Source organism: Globicephala melas, chromosome 10 (genome assembly GCF_963455315.2).
Source record: "Globicephala melas chromosome 10, mGloMel1.2, whole genome shotgun sequence".
In the NCBI taxonomy this organism is placed as follows: Eukaryota; Metazoa; Chordata; class Mammalia; order Artiodactyla; family Delphinidae; genus Globicephala; species Globicephala melas.
The window spans coordinates 38506990-38525325 of NC_083323.1; the positions used below are offsets into that span (position 1 = coordinate 38506990).

General features: G+C 34.5%; 1 protein-coding gene across 8 annotated transcripts in view; it reads left to right on the forward strand.

The window, feature by feature from the left end:
* PPP1R12A (protein phosphatase 1 regulatory subunit 12A) overlaps positions 1–18336 on the forward strand; it is a 158467-nt gene that overhangs the window by 41777 nt on the left and 98354 nt on the right. For 7 of the 8 annotated variants that reach the window (XM_030866210.3, XM_070046381.1, XM_070046380.1 and 4 more), the window contains one exon: positions 18125–18255. In XM_030866210.3, coding sequence (XP_030722070.1) covers positions 18125–18255 — 131 coding nt within the window. Of the gene's footprint in view, positions 1–16441; positions 16462–18124; positions 18256–18336 lie in introns of those variants that run through there. The other variant, XM_060305552.2, reaches the window with a different exon arrangement.

Here is an 18336-nt window from a genome sequence, read left to right on the forward strand (position 1 = left end):
CTCCTTCCCCTTGGGTCCTGCTGCACACAAAGTCTGATCCTCTGGGAATTCCTCCTCCCGTTGCCAGACCCCCAGGTTGGGAAACCTGATGTGGGGCTCAGAACCTTCGCTCCAGTGAGTGGACATCTGTGGTATAATTGTTCTCCAGTTTGTGAATCACCCACCCAGCGGTTATGGGATTTGGTTTTATTGTGATTGTGCCCCTCCTACCATCTCATTGCAGCTTCTCCTTTGTCTTTGGATGTGGGATATCTTTTTTGGTGAGTTCCAGCGTCGATGATTGTTCAGTAGTTAGTTGTGATGCCAGTGCTCTTGCAGGAGGGAGTGATTGCACATCCTTCTACTCTGCCATCTTGAACCAATCTCCCTATATACTCTTATTTTAGGCTCAGTTTTTTTTTTAATGTTTCGCAAATTAAGAGCTACAAATTAAGATGAAGATAGGATGCTATCATGTAGTTTCAGGAGGTGACAGATGGAAGCAATATAGAAAGCAAAAAACCTATTAAAAGCAAACGATTCCCAAAAAGCATGTTAGGTATCATTTTAGCTGCATACACTACTGTCCAGAAGGACAGTGTTATATAACATCAAGAGTTTAATAGTTGACACCGTAATGAGTTAATGGAGAGAAATGAAATTGCATCTTTTTGTATGTGTTTAAAATGACAGAGGAGGGCTTCCCTGGTGGCGCAGTGGTTGAGAGTCTGCCTGCCGATGCAGGGGACACGAGTTCGTGCCCCGGTCTGGGAAGATCCCACATGCCGCGGAGCAGCTGGGCCCGTGAGCCCTGGCCGCTGAGCCTGCGCGTCCGGAGCCTGTTCTCCGCAATGGGAGAGGCCACAGCAGTGAGAGGCCCTCGTACCGGGAAAAAAAAAAAAAAAAGACAGAAGAATGTGTAACAGACTTTAGGAGGGTTTCCATTAAAAGTTGCTTATTTTTTAAGGAATTTTCTGTGAGTTATATATACTTTTTATATATTTCAGCTTTGTGAATTTGATCGTAATGTTTTGCAGGAACACTTTGGGGATTATCTGTAAGAATATATTTAAGTGAAACTAGAGCAAAAAATAAGAACCCTCTCATGGTAGTTTAGTACCTGTATTTCATGTATTTTAAGGTTATTAGATTTGACTGTTGCCTAGGCATTTCTATCCATGGGAATCCCAAAGCCTTATATGGTCAAGACTTAGCTTTTAGACTTTCAGTGAAATGCAAGGCACCACTCTAAAAAAAGAAAAAGAAAAAAAAAAAAAAACTAGCTGGCTTTCACTTTGTCTTCAGTGCTCTCTTCTTGGCTGCCTTTATTACCACAGCAGCTAAATTACTAGGAACCTTATGTGCATTGGGAGTCTGTCTTACACAAAAAAGGAATTGCTTTTGTGGCAGTAGTTTTATGCTAGAATGCTAATGTTATTTTTAACAAAACATTACATGATATTGGTTATATAATTTGATTTTTCTAAAAGGAAACTTAAAAATAAAACGGTTTATTTTATCTGACCCTTAGATGAGGGGAAGGGATCATATCTGCATATGGTACAATTAAGAAGTGCAAGTTTCACTAAAGGCAGGCGTTAGGGTAAGTGAAAGTGAAATTATTAATTGTTTGGAGTCTTTCCTACCTTGGAACTCCTGGTACCTGATTAGGGGACACAGGTGAAAAAAGTGTAAACATTCAGGAGCAGCAGTGATCACCACCACAGGGCCGCTAAAACAATAAGTTATTTCTATCCTGGTATGATCTTATTCAGCTCTAGTCATCTTTCTGCTTTGAAGAATGTGATTTTTCTGAGTGATCTGTGTCGCTCAGTTGTACCTTTAACTGCAAGATAGTTTAATACTTTGTAGATACTAAAATTCTTAGTTATAGATTTATCGTGTAGGAAAAGGGAAGGTATTATTCCCCCTAACATAAGAAGATTGCAAAATGTGTTTTAACTTATCCACTGTAGTAAGTCAGATATGACATGGAAAAATTAATTTCTGATACAGTCATCTACAGGTAACAAAGAATCAGCAACCTATTTCTGAGTCCTACACTGAAGCTAAATCCTACTGTTTCCTCCATTCAACGTTTGATTACTGCCTAATGTAGTCTATGCTCTGAATACATAATGGAGTCCTTGCCTTTAAGAGCTCCCAGCAGTGGAAGCAGAAGGAGAGGAAAATGAATGCAGAAATAGTACATATGGGTAGATAATTATCACACAGTGTTCTAAGTGTGTTAGGAGAGGTGTGTTCACAGTGTTACAGAAGATGGAAGAAGAGAATGATTTAATTCTAGCTACATGAACATAGGCTGGAAAAGTTGTCAGAAATAAAGGATTAAGATGGTTAGAAGAAGTCTAAATTGAGGAGCAACCTATAAGGTCTAGCAGTGCCTCAGCCATTACTCGTAGGTTCCCTTTGTCTTCTTCACGAGAAATCCCAAACTGCCTTAGTTAATTCGTATGATCAGAAAGAATTGAATTTTTATTACCAGGTTACTTTTCTTGGCAACTGAACTCAATCCCTTCCTCCTGCCAACCTGCTTTTTTTGTGATGGAGCATGAGCGTGCTTTGTCGGGTTTTTAGCACTGTGTTTTGTTTTATCTAAAGATCCTTTGTCACATCTGTCTTAGCAGAGTTTTGTAGCTTTTGTCTTTCTGGCAGAGATGCGTATGTGTGTCAACGTCTTCTAGGTAGCTGGAGAACCATCCCCAAAGGTGAAAATCTCATTTGTAATGTGTTGAGTTAGCCATGTTAATTATTGATTGTTTAGTTTAAACAACAACAACAGAAAACCTTTCAGAAGTTTCTTGATTCCATGCAGTTATTGGTACACAAAATCTGCATACAAGGTTTTTCCGTTAGAGGTGAAAAATAGTGTAAAATTGTGAAATTAGTTCATTCTGTGAGAGAGACTAGGAATTCACAGTGCAGTGGTACACTTGTTTGTTATATTACATTGTATGTATGGAACAATGGTTCCCAGACTGTCTGCTTTAACTTGGACATAAAAATAGAGTTTGGGGCTTCCCTGGTGGTGCAGTGATTGAGAGTTCACCTGCCGTTGCAGGGGACACGGGTTCGTGCCCCGGTCCGGGAAGATCTCACATGCTGCAGAGCGGCTAGACCCCGTGAGCCATGGCCGCTGAACCTGCGCTTCCGGAGCCTGTGCTCCGCAACGGGAGAGGCCACAACAGTGAGAGGCCCGCGTACTGAAAAAAAAAAAAAAAAAAAAAAAAAAATTGGTGATAAAAATAGATGTCAGTGGGAAAAGAGACTTGTTGACAAGTTCTGCAGTAAAGAAATCTGTTTAATCCAGTATTTCCTAAATTTAATTATTTTTAAGAACCTTTTATTAAAGACCATTTATTAACCTTTTCATTTTAGTAATTTCATGGAAACAGTTTGGGAAATACTACAGTAAATTTTTGTGATGAATTGCATTCAGAAGGGCTGCATGCTGACAGTTGTTTCAGGAGGCAAATTGAAAATTTACGTATTTTTATTTCTGCCTTATTACTTTCTCTTTTGACTAGTTATTTACATTTGAAGGAATGTCAAAACTCCATAATCTGTAAATGTAAAATACTGGCATCTTTTTATAACAGTCTTGGGAAAATGATCAAACGAATGAATTATGCAGTAGAAAATTATACATATCCTTTTCCCTCAATGCAAAGGAATGTATAAAAGCTGACTTTAATTCTTGCTATTCATATGCCCTCCATCCTCAAAAATAAATATTGAAAGAGTAATAATTTTTATTGTTTATTAGGATAGCTCTGGTTAGTTAGAAGGTTATTTTCTTTTATATCAAATACGTTTTTACTCATCAAGCATGAGTACTGGTACCTTATCAGGTGATTGTTATTTATTCTGAAGTTATAATTTCAGATTGTTTGGCATATTCAAGAAATGGAGCGTGGTCCATTGTGATTAGAGCTTTGAATTTGTGGAATTAGAGTGATAGGTCTAAATTTAGATAATAACTTGAAGGACTAACTTACCACATTTAAGAGAAGTGGAAATACAGGAGAAAAGACAGATTAGAGATTAAGTAGAGAAGGGAACAGGATATTTGGATACACACAAACGGAAGCAATGAAAACTGATATAAATGCCTTCTACATTCATCAGTAATCCAGCAATGTAGCTGTTATTTATCACCACATAATAAATTACTCCTAAACTTAAAATGTCAAACATTTATTACCAAATTTTCTATGGTTAAGGAATTTGGATGTAGTTTATCTAGGTACTTCGATTGACTTCAAGCTATTGGCTGGGACTTCATGTCGTCTGAAGGTTTAACTTGGGGGGGGGAAGGCGGGGAAGGATCCACTTCAAAGCTCATTATTGGCAGGTCTTACTTCCTTGCCACATGGGCCTCTTAATAAGACTGCTTCTTGACACTGCAATTGAGTTTTCCCAAGTTGTGAGCAATTTGGGAGAGGGCAAGAGAGGGTTCATGCCAAGATGGAATCTACGATCTTTTAATAGCCTAGTCTTAAAAGTGACGTACCATTACTTCTACCTCATTCCGTTTATTAGAAGCAAGTTACTCAGTCTGGTCCACACTCAACGGGAGGAGTTTACACAAGGATGTAAACTTGATGAGGATGAGGCAGGAATCATTGCTATTTTAGAGGCTACTTACACAAGCATCAAATTAAAATAATTTTTGTGGTATTTTACATTCCTCAACTTATATTAGTAAATACTTAATTCATTCGTTCCTATTTACTATGCCTTGCTCCCTAGGAACATTTCTCCTTTTCTTACTGTTCAGCAGAGTACTTGAAAATAATTTATAGCTTCACCTTTTTTTTTTCTCTCTTCTCTCCATTTGAATGTTTGGTGCTCCTCTTATTTTGTGACTTGGAAGTATTAACTCCTGCTCCCTTAAGTCTTCCATTAATGGTTCCAGAAATGCAGACTAGCTTGGTAGGCTAAAATGGAAAATAATATTTGGTTAAAATAACCAAATAAGTTTTTTTTTCAATTTTTTCCATCAGGACCGAGACTCATATATTCTTAACTTCATCCTTGATATTTTTTGCCAAAGCATGTCTGAAAATAGCAGAACAGCTACCAGGTTCTCAACGTTTGTTAGACATATCTTTGCTCTTTCGTTTCTGAAAAGGATATAGAAATATAACTCCAAGGCTTAGATTGCCTTTTCCCTAATTTTTTCCACCCATTCATGTCATGGTATATCAAAAAATTTGCCTTTCCCTTCCCAAACCTCTCCCTTTCCCCTGAATTTGATATTTTTAATATATAGAAATATATATATTTCAATTTTTAACATATAGTTTTAATTCTTGAGGTTTTAGGAAAGGTATACTGAAATAATCCATGTATACTGGAATGAGGAGAATTTTAGAGAGGTTTTATTGTTTTGTAATTTTATCTATATATATGTTTATTTCTGATTAGACTGAATTTATTGCAGGAAGTGTTTGGCTCTTTTTTTAACTTTAAGAAATGTGCTATATGCTGAAAAAAAAAGTAATAATAGTTGCTCAGTGGATGTTGATTATCCATAACTAACCATTATTCATTTAGGAAACATTATTTTCGAATGTCTGTGCAAATTATTTGATATACTTTTATTTAAAAGGACATATTACGTATACTATTTTAATTAAAATGTGTAAAATTGAGTTTTGCTTTAATTTGCCAAAAGAAAAAAACCTGAATACTGAAGTAATGGTTAAATTTTAGATAAATTTTCTTTATAACTACAGAGTATTTCCTTAAATATTCCTTTAAGATTAAGAAAACAGGCTATGCATAATATCAATACGTTGCAATAGGATTTTTTATGAACCACGTTCCAGTTTTAGAAAGATCATACTACTCATTAGGAAAGATTAGGAAATCAGCACTCATTCATTTTTGCTCTTCTCTCCCCTAATCTTGTTTTGTTAACTGTATTAATATTTCTACCTTGTTAGAATTTATAATATTTACATTATTTTTGATTTACTTGTTATGAGTTTTGACCACTGTGTCTTGATTTCTGAATTTATTTTAATTGGCTGAATTTTTTGTTAAGTAGGGTTTATCTTCTTACCTTTTGATCTCGTGTATTCTTCATTTGTGTTGTTAAGTAGCACCAAAATATGGGGCATTTCCTTTAGTTTGTCAAGTTGCATTTTCTTCCACACTGCTTTCTCTACCTGAATTTTTCTCTTACTTACATACCTATGTATATTTTAAATTTTTATTTTATTTTTTCTTCCCCTTTATTTTGTCTCCCCTTTATTAAATTCTCATAGCTCTCCAGGTTTGACATAGGCTTTTCTGATCATATTTTACATATGCTGTTTGTGCCTTGTTTATTTCTCTAGCTTCAGTTACTGGGGATATCAGTGGTTTTCAATCTAGTGTGTTTTTACGGTTTAGATGGCGAGCCTTTTTAAAGTGGAAATTCCTTAACGCCATTCTCAGATATTCTGATTTCTCCTCTCTTTCTCCTAAATCTAGGTTAAGTTCTCTAGTAAAGTCCATAGTATTTATCATGCCTCTTGTTATTGTTTGTTTAGTTATCTTTCTTGCTTGCTGGACTGTGTAAGCTTTATGAGTATAGAAATCTGGTTTATATCGTTCCCCAGTGTATTCCTAGCAGCACATGGTATCTTGCTGTAGTGGGCACTTAATAAATATTTATTGAATTAGTGAAGAGTCTGTGCTATTTATTGACCACTTATTTTGCTGAGCACTGAAGAAATTCATCAAAAAACAGATAGCTAACAACTATGTGATTTTCTTTTTTGTTTTGGAAAACCATAAGAATTTTTTGTCCTTTAAGGTTTTTGGAAAATAACTCAATGACTTTGACTTCTGTTAATTAACATTTTGGCATATAGAGGCATACCTCGGAGGTATTGCAGATTCGGTTCCAGGCCACCGCAGTAAAGTGAATATCCAAATACAGCAAGTCACGTGAATTCTTGGGTTTCCTAGTACCTATAATAGTTATATTTACACTATATTGTAGTCTGTTAAGTGTGAAATAGCATTATGTCTTTAAAAGAGTGTACACACCTTAATTTGAAAATACGTTATTGCTAAAAATGCAATCATCTGAGCCTTCAGCAAGTCATAATCTTTTTGCAATATTAACATCAAAGATAACTGATCACAGACCATCATAACAAATATAATAATAATTAAAAAGTTTGGAATATTCGGAGAACTACCAAAATGTGACAGAGACACAGAGTAAGGAAATGCTGTGTAAAAATTGCACTGATAGACTTGCTTGACCTAGAGTTGCCACAGACTTTCAGCTTGTAAAAAAAAAAAAAAAAAAAATGCAGTATCTGCAATGTAAGAAAATTCAGTATCTGTGAAGCACAATAAAATGAGGTATACATGTATTCTTCCAGAGTCTTGAAAAGGAATATCAATGAAGAGAATTGAATCATATTATGCATACTCCTTTGTAACCTGTTGTTGTTGTATTTAATTGAATTGCATAAAACAGTATGTAAAAGCTTTTATTACTTCCCCTGAAATTAAATTATTTTCTTATTGGTATATATTCATTGATTAAACACCTCTAGGTCAGTGTGTGATCATGTCTGATAAATTCAACAAGGAAAACAGCTACCTGTAGCTGGCTTTCTATCTCCAGAGCTCAGACAGTAATGAAACCTGGCAAAGGATTTATTACGTATAAAAAGATTTCTTTAACTCATCTCTACTCACATACCCACTTTTCTTTTATTAATGCTATTTTGCTTTTATTTTTTAGGAGGGGAACTATTTTTTTTTTATTGGAGTAAAATTGCTTTACAACATTTTGTTAGTTTCTGCTGTACAATGAAGTGAATCAGCTATATGTATAACCTATATCCCCTCCCTCTTGGACCTCCCTCCCCCACCTCCAATCCCACCCATCTAGGTCGTTGCAGAGCACCAAGCTGAGCTCCCCGTGCTGTCTGTTTTACACATGGTAGTGTATTTACGTCAAACCTAATCTCCCAATTCGTCCCACCCTCCCCTTCCCGCCCTGTGTCCACATGTCTTTTCTCTATGTCTACGTCTCTATTCCTGCCCTACAGATAGGTTCATCTGTACCATTTTTCTAGATTCCACATATATGCGTTAATATATGGTATTTGTTTCTCTCTTTCTGGCTTACTTCACTCTGTATGACTGTCTCTAGGTCCATCACATCTCTATAAATGACCCAATTTTGTTTATTTTTATGGCTGAATAATATTCCATTGTGTATATGTACCGCATCTTCTTTATCCATTCATCTGTCGTTGAGCATTTAGTTTGTTTCCATGTCCTGGCTATTGTAAATAGTGCTGCAGTGAACATTGGGATACATGTGTCCTTTTGAATTACGGTTTTCTTGGGGTATATGCCCAGTAGTGGGATTGCTGGGTGATATGGTAGTTCTATTTGTAGTTTTTTAAGGAACCTCCATACTGTTCTCCATAGTGGCTGTATCAATTTACATTCCCACCAACAGTGCAAAAGGGTTCCCTTTTCTCCACACCCTCTCCAGCATTTATTGTTTCTGGATTTTTTGATGATGGCCATTCTGACAAGCGTGAGGTGATACCTCATCATAGTTTTGATTTGCATTTCTCTAATAATTAGTGATTTGGGGGCTTCCCTGGTGGTGCTGTGGTTAAGAATCCGCCTGCCAGTAAAGGGAACATGGGTTCGAGCCCTGGTCCAGGAAGATCCCGCATGCCGTGGAGCAACTAAGCCCGTGCGCCACAGTTACTGAGCCTGTGCTCTAGAGCCCACAAGCCACAACTACTGAGCCCGCATGCCACAACTACTGGAGCCCGTGCTCTGCAACAAGAGAAGCCACTGCAATGAGAAGCCCGCACACCGCACTCACTGCAACTAGAGAAAGCCTGTGCACAGCAACAAAGACCCAACGCAACCAAAAAAAATCAATCAATTAATTAATTAATTTAAAAAATAATCAGTGATGTTGAGCATCTTTTCATGTGCCTCTTGGCCATGTGTATGTCTTCTTTGGTGAAATGTCTATTTAGATCTTCTCCCCATTTTTGGATTGGGTTGTTTGCTTTTTTGATATTGAGCTCTATGAGCTGTTTGTATATTTTGGAGATTAATCCTTTGTCCCTTGCTTCATTTGCAAATATTTTTTCCCATTCTGAGGGTTGTCTTTTTGTCTTGTTTATGGTTTCCTTTGCTGTGCAAAAGCTTTTAAGTTTCATTAGGTCCCATTTGTTTATTTATTTTTTTATTTTCATCACTATAGGAGGTGGGTCAAAAAAGAGCTTGCTATGATTTATGTCAAAGAGTGTTTTTCCTGTGTTTTCCTCTAAGAGTTTTATAGTGTCTGGTCTTACATTTAGGCCTTTAATCCATTTGGAGTTTATTTTTGTGTATGGTGTTAAGTAGTGTTCTAATTTCATTCTTTTACATGTCGCTGTCCAGTTTTCCCAGCACTGATGCTATGTTGCTTTTAAATTGCTTAGTATTTTTCTTTATCTGCTTATCTTATTTTCCTAAGTAGATGATAAGCATCCTGAGAACAGTACTACATGATCAATTGTTTTAGTCCATTAAGAAAAATTTGCTGAGTAGCACTGTTAGGTATTGTGGGATATATAAGACAATTTCTATTCTTAAGAGATTATAATCCAGTAGTGAGAAAAGACTGGAACACATGAAACAGTAATAAAGGCAGCATGTCTTATACAGTACTTAGTAGAGTTTAATGTACACATACACTAGGTCATAAACACCTGCTCATTAAGGAGAGGTTTGCATTTTATTTTGATTCATTTTACATGTATTTATTATGGACTTGCTATATGACAGGCAGCGTGCATAAAGGAAACAAAAAGAATATACTCTCTACTGCTGGTCCTTGTATCCACCAAAGTGGCTGGCTCATTGCTTTATATATAGTAGGCAGTCCATAAAAGTTATTTGTCAAAGAATGATCCTGAAGTTTAACATTTTTATATCCATAAGGATTCTAAACTCTAGAAGTAATATTCTTCCCTTACTGAGTCCTCAAATAAAAGTCTTTGGCCTCTAAAGATCTAGGTTTGACTTACTACTTTATAGATCTTTATCAATAAAGGAAATAACAGCTGTGTAATAAGAGTAGATAAAGGGTGTGTTTTAATCTTGGAATAATTATGGTTTCCAGTTTTTGGCATTCTTATTCAAATACTTAGTACTTGTTAGATGAAGTATGAATGTTTACGCGATGTGTCGATTATAGTTGGCCGTCCTCTACATCCAAGGATTCAACTAACCAAGAGTTGAAAATAGTCCACAAAAAAATTCCAGAAAGTTCCAAAAAGCAAAAGTTGAAACTGCCGCAAGCTTTCAACTCTTTACATAACATTTACATTGTATTTACAACCGTTTACATTGTATTAGGTATTTTAAGTAATCTAGAGATGATTTAAAGTATACAGGAGGATGTACGTAGGTTATAATCAAATACTACCCCATTTTATATAAGGGACTCGAGCATCCGCAAATTTTGGTATCTGCAGGGAGTACTGGAACCAGTCTCCCACAGATACCAATGACTTTTCCCCTCGAAATTTTTTCTCAAAAGAGTTTTTTCAGATTTTTGTTATAGTCTTTTTGCCTTGTCCAGTTCATTCAATCCACAAAGATAAATTGGATCTTCTCCTTGTCAGGCATTGTGTCTCCTATGGATACTATATATATTATGTAAGTCTGAATTTTTCTTAATCCCAATAGAGAATTCCCATGGTTTAGCCATTGTGTATAATCTGTGTTTTGAATTTTATTCTTCCAATCATTTTTATCATGTGAACATATGATTTATTGTAAGGCCAGGTCTTTATTTTTATGTCTAGAGATCCTACCTGCTTATAAGAAATAAGAAAGGCAAAAAAAAAAAATCATTGAACTAAAATGCAGTGCTGAACTTACTTGTTTTCATTATTAAATATAATAGATGATCTCCTAAGATTGTACATGCTCATTTATTTGCCAGTCTCAATGCAAGACCAAGGTATTTATCGATATTTTTTATTGTTTAGTATGGGAATGCTGCTCGGAGTTCTTCATTATTTTTCTTGTATAAACTACACCTGTGATTCCTCCTTTGATATGTCCAAGTTTTCTTTAAAATAGAACAAAAACTTGTTTGGACATCTCCAGTTTACTTCCTCTTTACACATACTCACTGACATCTGTGTCACCCTGAATGCTTAGGGCATGGACTATTTTCTGGTATATCTACAAATTTCTGTTCCTATCAGTTGAGTAGAACTGAGTTTTCCTTGCTAAGAGTCATAAAGAGTTGTTTCAAGGAAGTAGAAATTGTTTTAGAGAACTTCTGTATTCAGATTAATTTGTCTTTTACCTTTCAGTAATTAACTGTGTTAGTAATGATTAGGTGCAAATTGTAAGCATTTCATCTAATTGACTATAATTATATATTCACCTAAGTTGGTATAATTACATTTATACAACTAAATCTTTTCCTTTGTTTTACTCTCTTGTGTTGTATGTAATTTGTATGAATGAGCTTATTTAAAACTTCTATATGTAAAAGTTTGTTGGAAGGAGGTTTGATTCCTAAAATTTTCTTAATGCATCTTTTAAAATTTAATCATCCTCTTAGAAATCATTAGTAGATAGGACTTTTACCAAAAGTGGTACTACAAAGAATATTTGACAAGTCTCCACCATTTAACTTTGTTTTGTAGTTTTAAAGGGATGAAATAGTTTTAGATGAGAATTGAAAAAGAAAAAGATTTTAATGGGGATGATTGAACATTTGGATTATGTATTGATATAAACATAATAGTACCTACTATTCAACAGATACTACTCTAAGTGATTTATATATTAATTCATATACCTCTCATAGTAAACTTTTGAAGTAGGTACTATTGTTGTCCTCATTTTCCAGAGGAAATTGTGGCACACAGGATGTTATATAATAGACCCAACAACAACCAGCCTACTGGCAGAACTGGATTAATCCCAGACAATCTGGCTCTAGAGTCTGTTCATGAAAAGGAATATAACAGTGTTAGAATTTATTTCAAATGCTGTTTATTTTGTAATTGTGATTTTACTCAATTGAATTGAATGGTTGCTAAACACATTTGTTTTTATCTCTTCTAGGAATGAAATTTAATGATTTTTCAACTCCACGTGCCTCACCCAGAATCTGTCTTTAAGGCATGGACTCTGTCTTCTTAGAGCCAACTTTGTGTAGCCCCTTTATAATTCAATTCTTTGTTATTAGACTTTTGAGCTTTTTCCTAAACATGAGTGGGGAACAAAGGTTGTCCTTGTGCTAACTTGCTGAGAAAAATAACTAGGCCCCCTTTTCAATAAAAACAGATGTTTTATGTACTTGAACTAGTTTATTGAGATAGTTTATAGTTCAAGTTGACAAAGCTGCCTGTACCTGGATTAAATGACAAAAGTGTCTTCACACAATCATCTGTTATTGGTAATGGCTCGGAATATGTATTTAAGAAAAACTTAAGATAAATCATGTCAGATAAGATTTTAGAAGTATATTTGAGTCACTCTGTTTCTTTCCATATATGGCTTAATAGACTGACTATATTTAGTCAGATATTTCAAGTCAGCAAGTCATGTATCTCTTAATGTGCTGCATGTGTTAGCTTTTGATTCTCTTAGCAACAATATTTTCATGGGCATGTCTGCCAGTTTATTGTGTATGCTTTGTAAATATTCAGGAGAACACTGAACAATTTACAACACAAACTTGAGATTCCTTTATAATATATGTTTTACAATGATGTTTTTGGCATTTAATTTGTATTTAAACATTTCAAAAACTTATTACATTTAAACAAAATAAAGGTCCAAGCACATTTAACATTAACTGCTTTAGGTATTTTAGGTATTAACTGCTTTTAGGTATTTGATGTTTCTTAAGTTATACTGACTTAAAAACAAACATTTAAAATCAAAATCAGCAACATTTCATTTACTGGGGAATAGCTATTCCTATATGTTAATTTTTTCAAAGAGCCAGGGCAGTCACCTTCTTAAAATGGAGAAACTTTAAAAATTAACCATTTGTTCTGAGTATCTTTTATCTTCACTGTCAAAGAATTACTCATAAGATGGCAAATAAGACTCTGTTCTGGATCCTGCCCTACCTTTATCCTCCCCATATGTGATTTTGCATCTTCATATACAAGGAAGTGTTTGTTACTTGTTCATATGTTAAGTTCAGGTGTAGAGCCTCCTCCAGGAAGTATTACCTGACTACAACCATTCTTCTTTAGTTCTTCTCTTCTTGGCTTCCATGGTAAGAAGTGTACAGCCATATAACTGTATTTATCATATTCATTTTGATATTTTTATTTACTTGTGTATTTGTCTTCCATACTAGATGATGAGCTTCTTGAGAACTCTCTGTAACTGACTGAATAAAATACCACAAACGTCTTTGTCCTCCAAGTAGAATATACTGATTATAATTTAATTTTAACCTTTCTCTTACTATTTTCATAGAAATCACTTCTCTACATTCTTTCCCTGAGTGATTTTAGGTCCCATTATTTTAATTATTACCTTAATGCAGGTAATTCCCAAATAGATATTTTTATCCCACATTCATTTTTAAGCTCTAGATCTGCATATTCAGGTGGCTACTGGATATGCATCGTTAGATAAGTATACAGACACCTATAATCAATTCAGCATATCCAAAACTAAAGTTATCTTTCTTCCTCCAACCTGCTTTTCGAATGTGTGGTATTTGTTTTCATGAATGACCTCTCCCTGTCCCTCGCCCTTCATATCCAATCTTTAATTAAGCCTTGTACATTTTCTCCCAGATTTCTCTTAATATCCGTTCTGAGTAACTGGTGTTGCTCAGTTCAGGCTCTTCTCTCTTCATACCACTTCCAGTAATCTTTCTGAAATACTGATCTGATCATGTCACCCCTCTGCTTTTAAACTCTGAATAGGTTTTTCAAACATCATCTACCTGAAATTCTACAGTGTTTTCTCCTACTTACTCCTACTGCTGAATTGAGCCACTATTACTGATGGGAGTGTAGCAGGTTTTCTTGATGAGTAGGATTAGAAAGTAGGTTGAAAACCACCTCTGATGTCAAATCCTGTCATCTTTGCGTTATGTTCAGATTTTTTTACCTGCAATACATTCAGACCTCTTACCACCTAGCCTTATTCTGTTTTATAACTTGCAGATACTATCTACCACTGGATGACTTTCTGTTCATTTATTCCATACATTGTTTAAGTCATAGTGCATCTGCTCAGTGAAGTTCCTTCTAGTTGAATTGCGAATTGAACAACAACTATGTAATCTTCAAAACCTTGCTCAAATGTATTCTCCTTTATGGACTGTCTTAATCACAAGATCTCTTTATGTTCCCAAAGATATTTTAGTACTTTCTACCCACTGCTCTTATACCCTTACGTTGTTGTTTATGGACTAGCCTCCTATACTATGTGATCTTTTCCCTTCATTGTATTTCTAGGGCCTTAGCATATATAATTTTTAGCATATATAATATGAGGAATAGCCAGAGAAATTAGGGATACTTAGCCTATAAAAGAATATGTGAGAATTTGGGCAGTGGGGAGAACTCAAAATACTTAAAGATTATTAGTTAAAAGAGAGATTCCATTTGATACATGGAGCCTTGGGAGGCAGGGGATAGAAATTAAAGGAAGACATGTTTTAGCATGTGCAATTTAGAGAAAGATAAAGTGTTTTATACTGGAGATAATATACAGTAGGCTTTTAATACATGGTAGCCTATTTTTTTCTTTTTTTTAAAATGAGGTATAATTTGCATACAATGAAGTACACAGCATATAATTCAGTGAATTTTTACATATATGTACGCCTATGCAAAAAATCAGAAAGGTAGGGAACATTTCCAGTCCTCCAAAAAGCTCCCTCGTGCCCCTCCTATTATTTCCCCACAAATTTACCAGGATTCTGAGCTTTATAACCAGGGATTAGTTTTGCCTGGAAATTTACAGTTTGTATCCTTTGTGTCTACTTTTTTTCGCTCATGTATTATGTCTGCAGGGATTATCCATGTTGTTGAAGGTAGCATTAGTTTGTTCTTTTTGTTTGTTGTTCTTTTTTCATTGATGTATAGGATTCTATTACATGAGTAGACTCTCCCCATATATACATACATCCCACCCCATTTATTTATCAATTCTATATAACTTCAGTACATACTGTCAAATGGTTTTCTGAAGGGGTTATATGAATTTTACACTCTTATCAGCAATTAGTTTTTTCTCCATATCCATACAGTAGATTTAATATTTTTCATTTAAGAATCAAGGCTTAGATTTTCTTTTTATGTAAACACTGCCTATTCATTGTACACATTTTGAAAATAAAGAAAAATTTAAAGAATAAAAATTATTCATAGTCACACAACCAATGATAATGACTATTAACTTATATATTCTTCTAGTCTTTTGTGTAGATTTTAAAGTAAAATTAGAATCATATTAGGCAAACTGTTTTGTATCCTTTTTAAAAAACTTAATATATTGTGAGCATTTCCCATATATATATTATAATTTCTTGTTTTAATGTTTTTCTCCATTTTTTAAAAACAGTAATCATATTTGTATTAGAAAACATTTATCAGGTAGAGTTTTATATTTTTATATCAATGATAAAATCAGAATACTGTTTTGGAGCCTGTAGGAATTAAAAGAGGTTGAGAGAGAGGAGAATACAATTTAATATCTTTTCTCAAGGAAAATTAATGCTTAAACTTATAAATAGATGTAATATTATTTCAAGCCACTGTGAGTCATTAGCTATCTCAAATAACATTTTATAAACTACTTCATAATACAGTAGAATTTTGATGTTTCTTGTTATTAGATAGCTGTGGTTCTCAAATCTCTCCTACCCTTTAACCACTGCTCCTTGAAAAACACAGTTCTTTTCCCAAGCAGTATATACTTAAACTTTATATGAATGTTGTTTATATATACTCATTTACCATTTGCTATGTGTAAAGTACTGTTTGGGCACTTTGGGATCTTGCCTTCAGATTGCCTGTAACTTGTTCCAAAGGGAAGAATCATGGATATATAAGAATGTTAAATATGGTAGGGAATTTTAGAGATATGTAACCCACCAGCTTCTCTCCTCCACTTGAAAGACAGAGCCCCAAAAGTTTAAATTACTTGTTCACAGCTATAAAATCTGTGGCAGAGCCAGAACTAGAGCCTACAGCCAAACACTTGTCAGTGTTTTTCCACTTTAGTGTAAAGTACTTTGTCCTTAGTGCTTTTCTTGACACCAACTTTGTCATTTTTTCCCCCCTAGGAAAAAGCTACTAAAACTGTTTTCTTTTGCTTCTGTGATAGATAAAGGAAAATTGGTTTTATTTATACAGCAAGCACTTATTAAGTGCCTAGAGTGTATGATATCCTGTTTCAGAGACTGCAAAATAGGTGAGAAATAGTTGCTGAAATAGGAACATCTGTGGATATGGTGTTAAGTGTGGAAGGAGCTTATTTTTTGGAATCTGAACATCTGTGATAGAATCTCAGCTCTATCATTTTCCATCTCTGTGGCTTATTCAGGCTACTTGATCTCTTTGAATCTTAGCTTTCTTGTTCATTTATTCATTTATTGAGCCCCTACCACATGCAAAGAATGGTAAAAGGTGCTGGGGATACAGCAAAATTCCCATTCTCATGAGGGATTTTGTGAGGATAATATATACAAATCAGTAAAATAGATAAAGCACCAATCATACTACTTGGCACAAAGTAAGCATTGAAAAAATTTCCCTTCTTATTTACTATAGGCTGCGGTTCTCAAAATTTTTCATCTTAGGACCCCTTTATACTCTTAAAAATTATGAAGGACTTCAAAGAGCTTTGTTTCTGTGGGTTGTATATATTAATACTTACAGTACTAGAGGGTAAAACAGAGGACTCTATATATTCATTAATTCATTTTTAAATGAATTAAAGCAATACTTTACCCATGTTATATAAATGGCATTTTTTAATTAAAATAACTAATTCATTTACTCCTGAAAGCTTGAATTTTATCATTGGCAACAAATACTGTTAGTTTTTTTTGACAGACTTTGTTCATTTTCAAGAAAATTTCTGCCAACATCCAAGTTAGACTAACTATAGTTTGCCATTTAAGTAAAAATATATTCCATAATGGCCTATATGGGAAAAGAATTTTTAAAAAAGAGTGGATATATGTATATGTATAACAGATTCACTTTGCTGTACACCTGAAACTAACACAGCATTGTAAATCAACTATACCCCAGTAAAAAATTTTTTTAAAATGATGTTCCATGGAAAAAGTGGCTAGATCGGCTTGCAAATTAATTGCACAAGTGTTTTTCCTCAGGGCAGTCATTATATTTGGAAGAAATGCTTTATGCATGCTTCCTGTCTTATTCCACAGAGTATTTAAAAGATATATATTCAAGAGTCAAAATTTAATAAAATTTATAGTTTTTACTGCATTGTCAAGGACATTCATAAGTAAAAATAGCTTGGGAAAGAAAAAAAACCTGTGAGTGCAGAGTGGTGAATACAAGGACAGTAAAGTGCTGTGGGGTGTTTTTTTTGTTTTTTTTTGCCACTGCCTTGATTTATTCTTAGACAGAAACATATTTACCACTAGTGCTTTTGCATCCTCAAGTGCACATGTCAACACAGTGAAAAGGGGAAATACCATCTTAGTATTATTTTGAGAATAGTTTTGACCTTGTCGCCTCCCTGAAGGGATCCCACTCCCTGAACAGACCACAGTTTGGGAACCACTGCTATAGAGGATATTATTGGTACTTAATTATAATGTTTTGATTGTTTCCATGTTGACATGTACTTGTTTTCCTCATGGGGTTGGCATAAAATGTCTAGTCACATACAGTATTGTTATATGGGTATCTAAGCAAGGACTATTAAAATTTAGGTAGTACCATTGGCCTACTTCATAGCAGTACAATCAAGATGGCAAGAGACTACCTTATAGAAAATATGTTATAAAAGCTTCAAAATAGGAATTTTATTCTATTGATGTGTTGTTGGGAGTATTGATTCAAAATTTTTCTAATCCTGCTTTCTGTTTTGTTTTTAGGCTTGCATTGATGACAATGTTGATATGGTGAAGTTTCTGGTAGAAAATGGAGCAAATATTAATCAACCTGATAATGAAGGCTGGATACCACTACATGCAGCTGCTTCTTGTGGATATCTTGATATTGCAGAGTAAGCTAGTTCTGTGTTTGTTTTTATCCAAATACTATTTAGAGACTTGAGATTTTATAGAAATTGTTGTTATGGATAAAT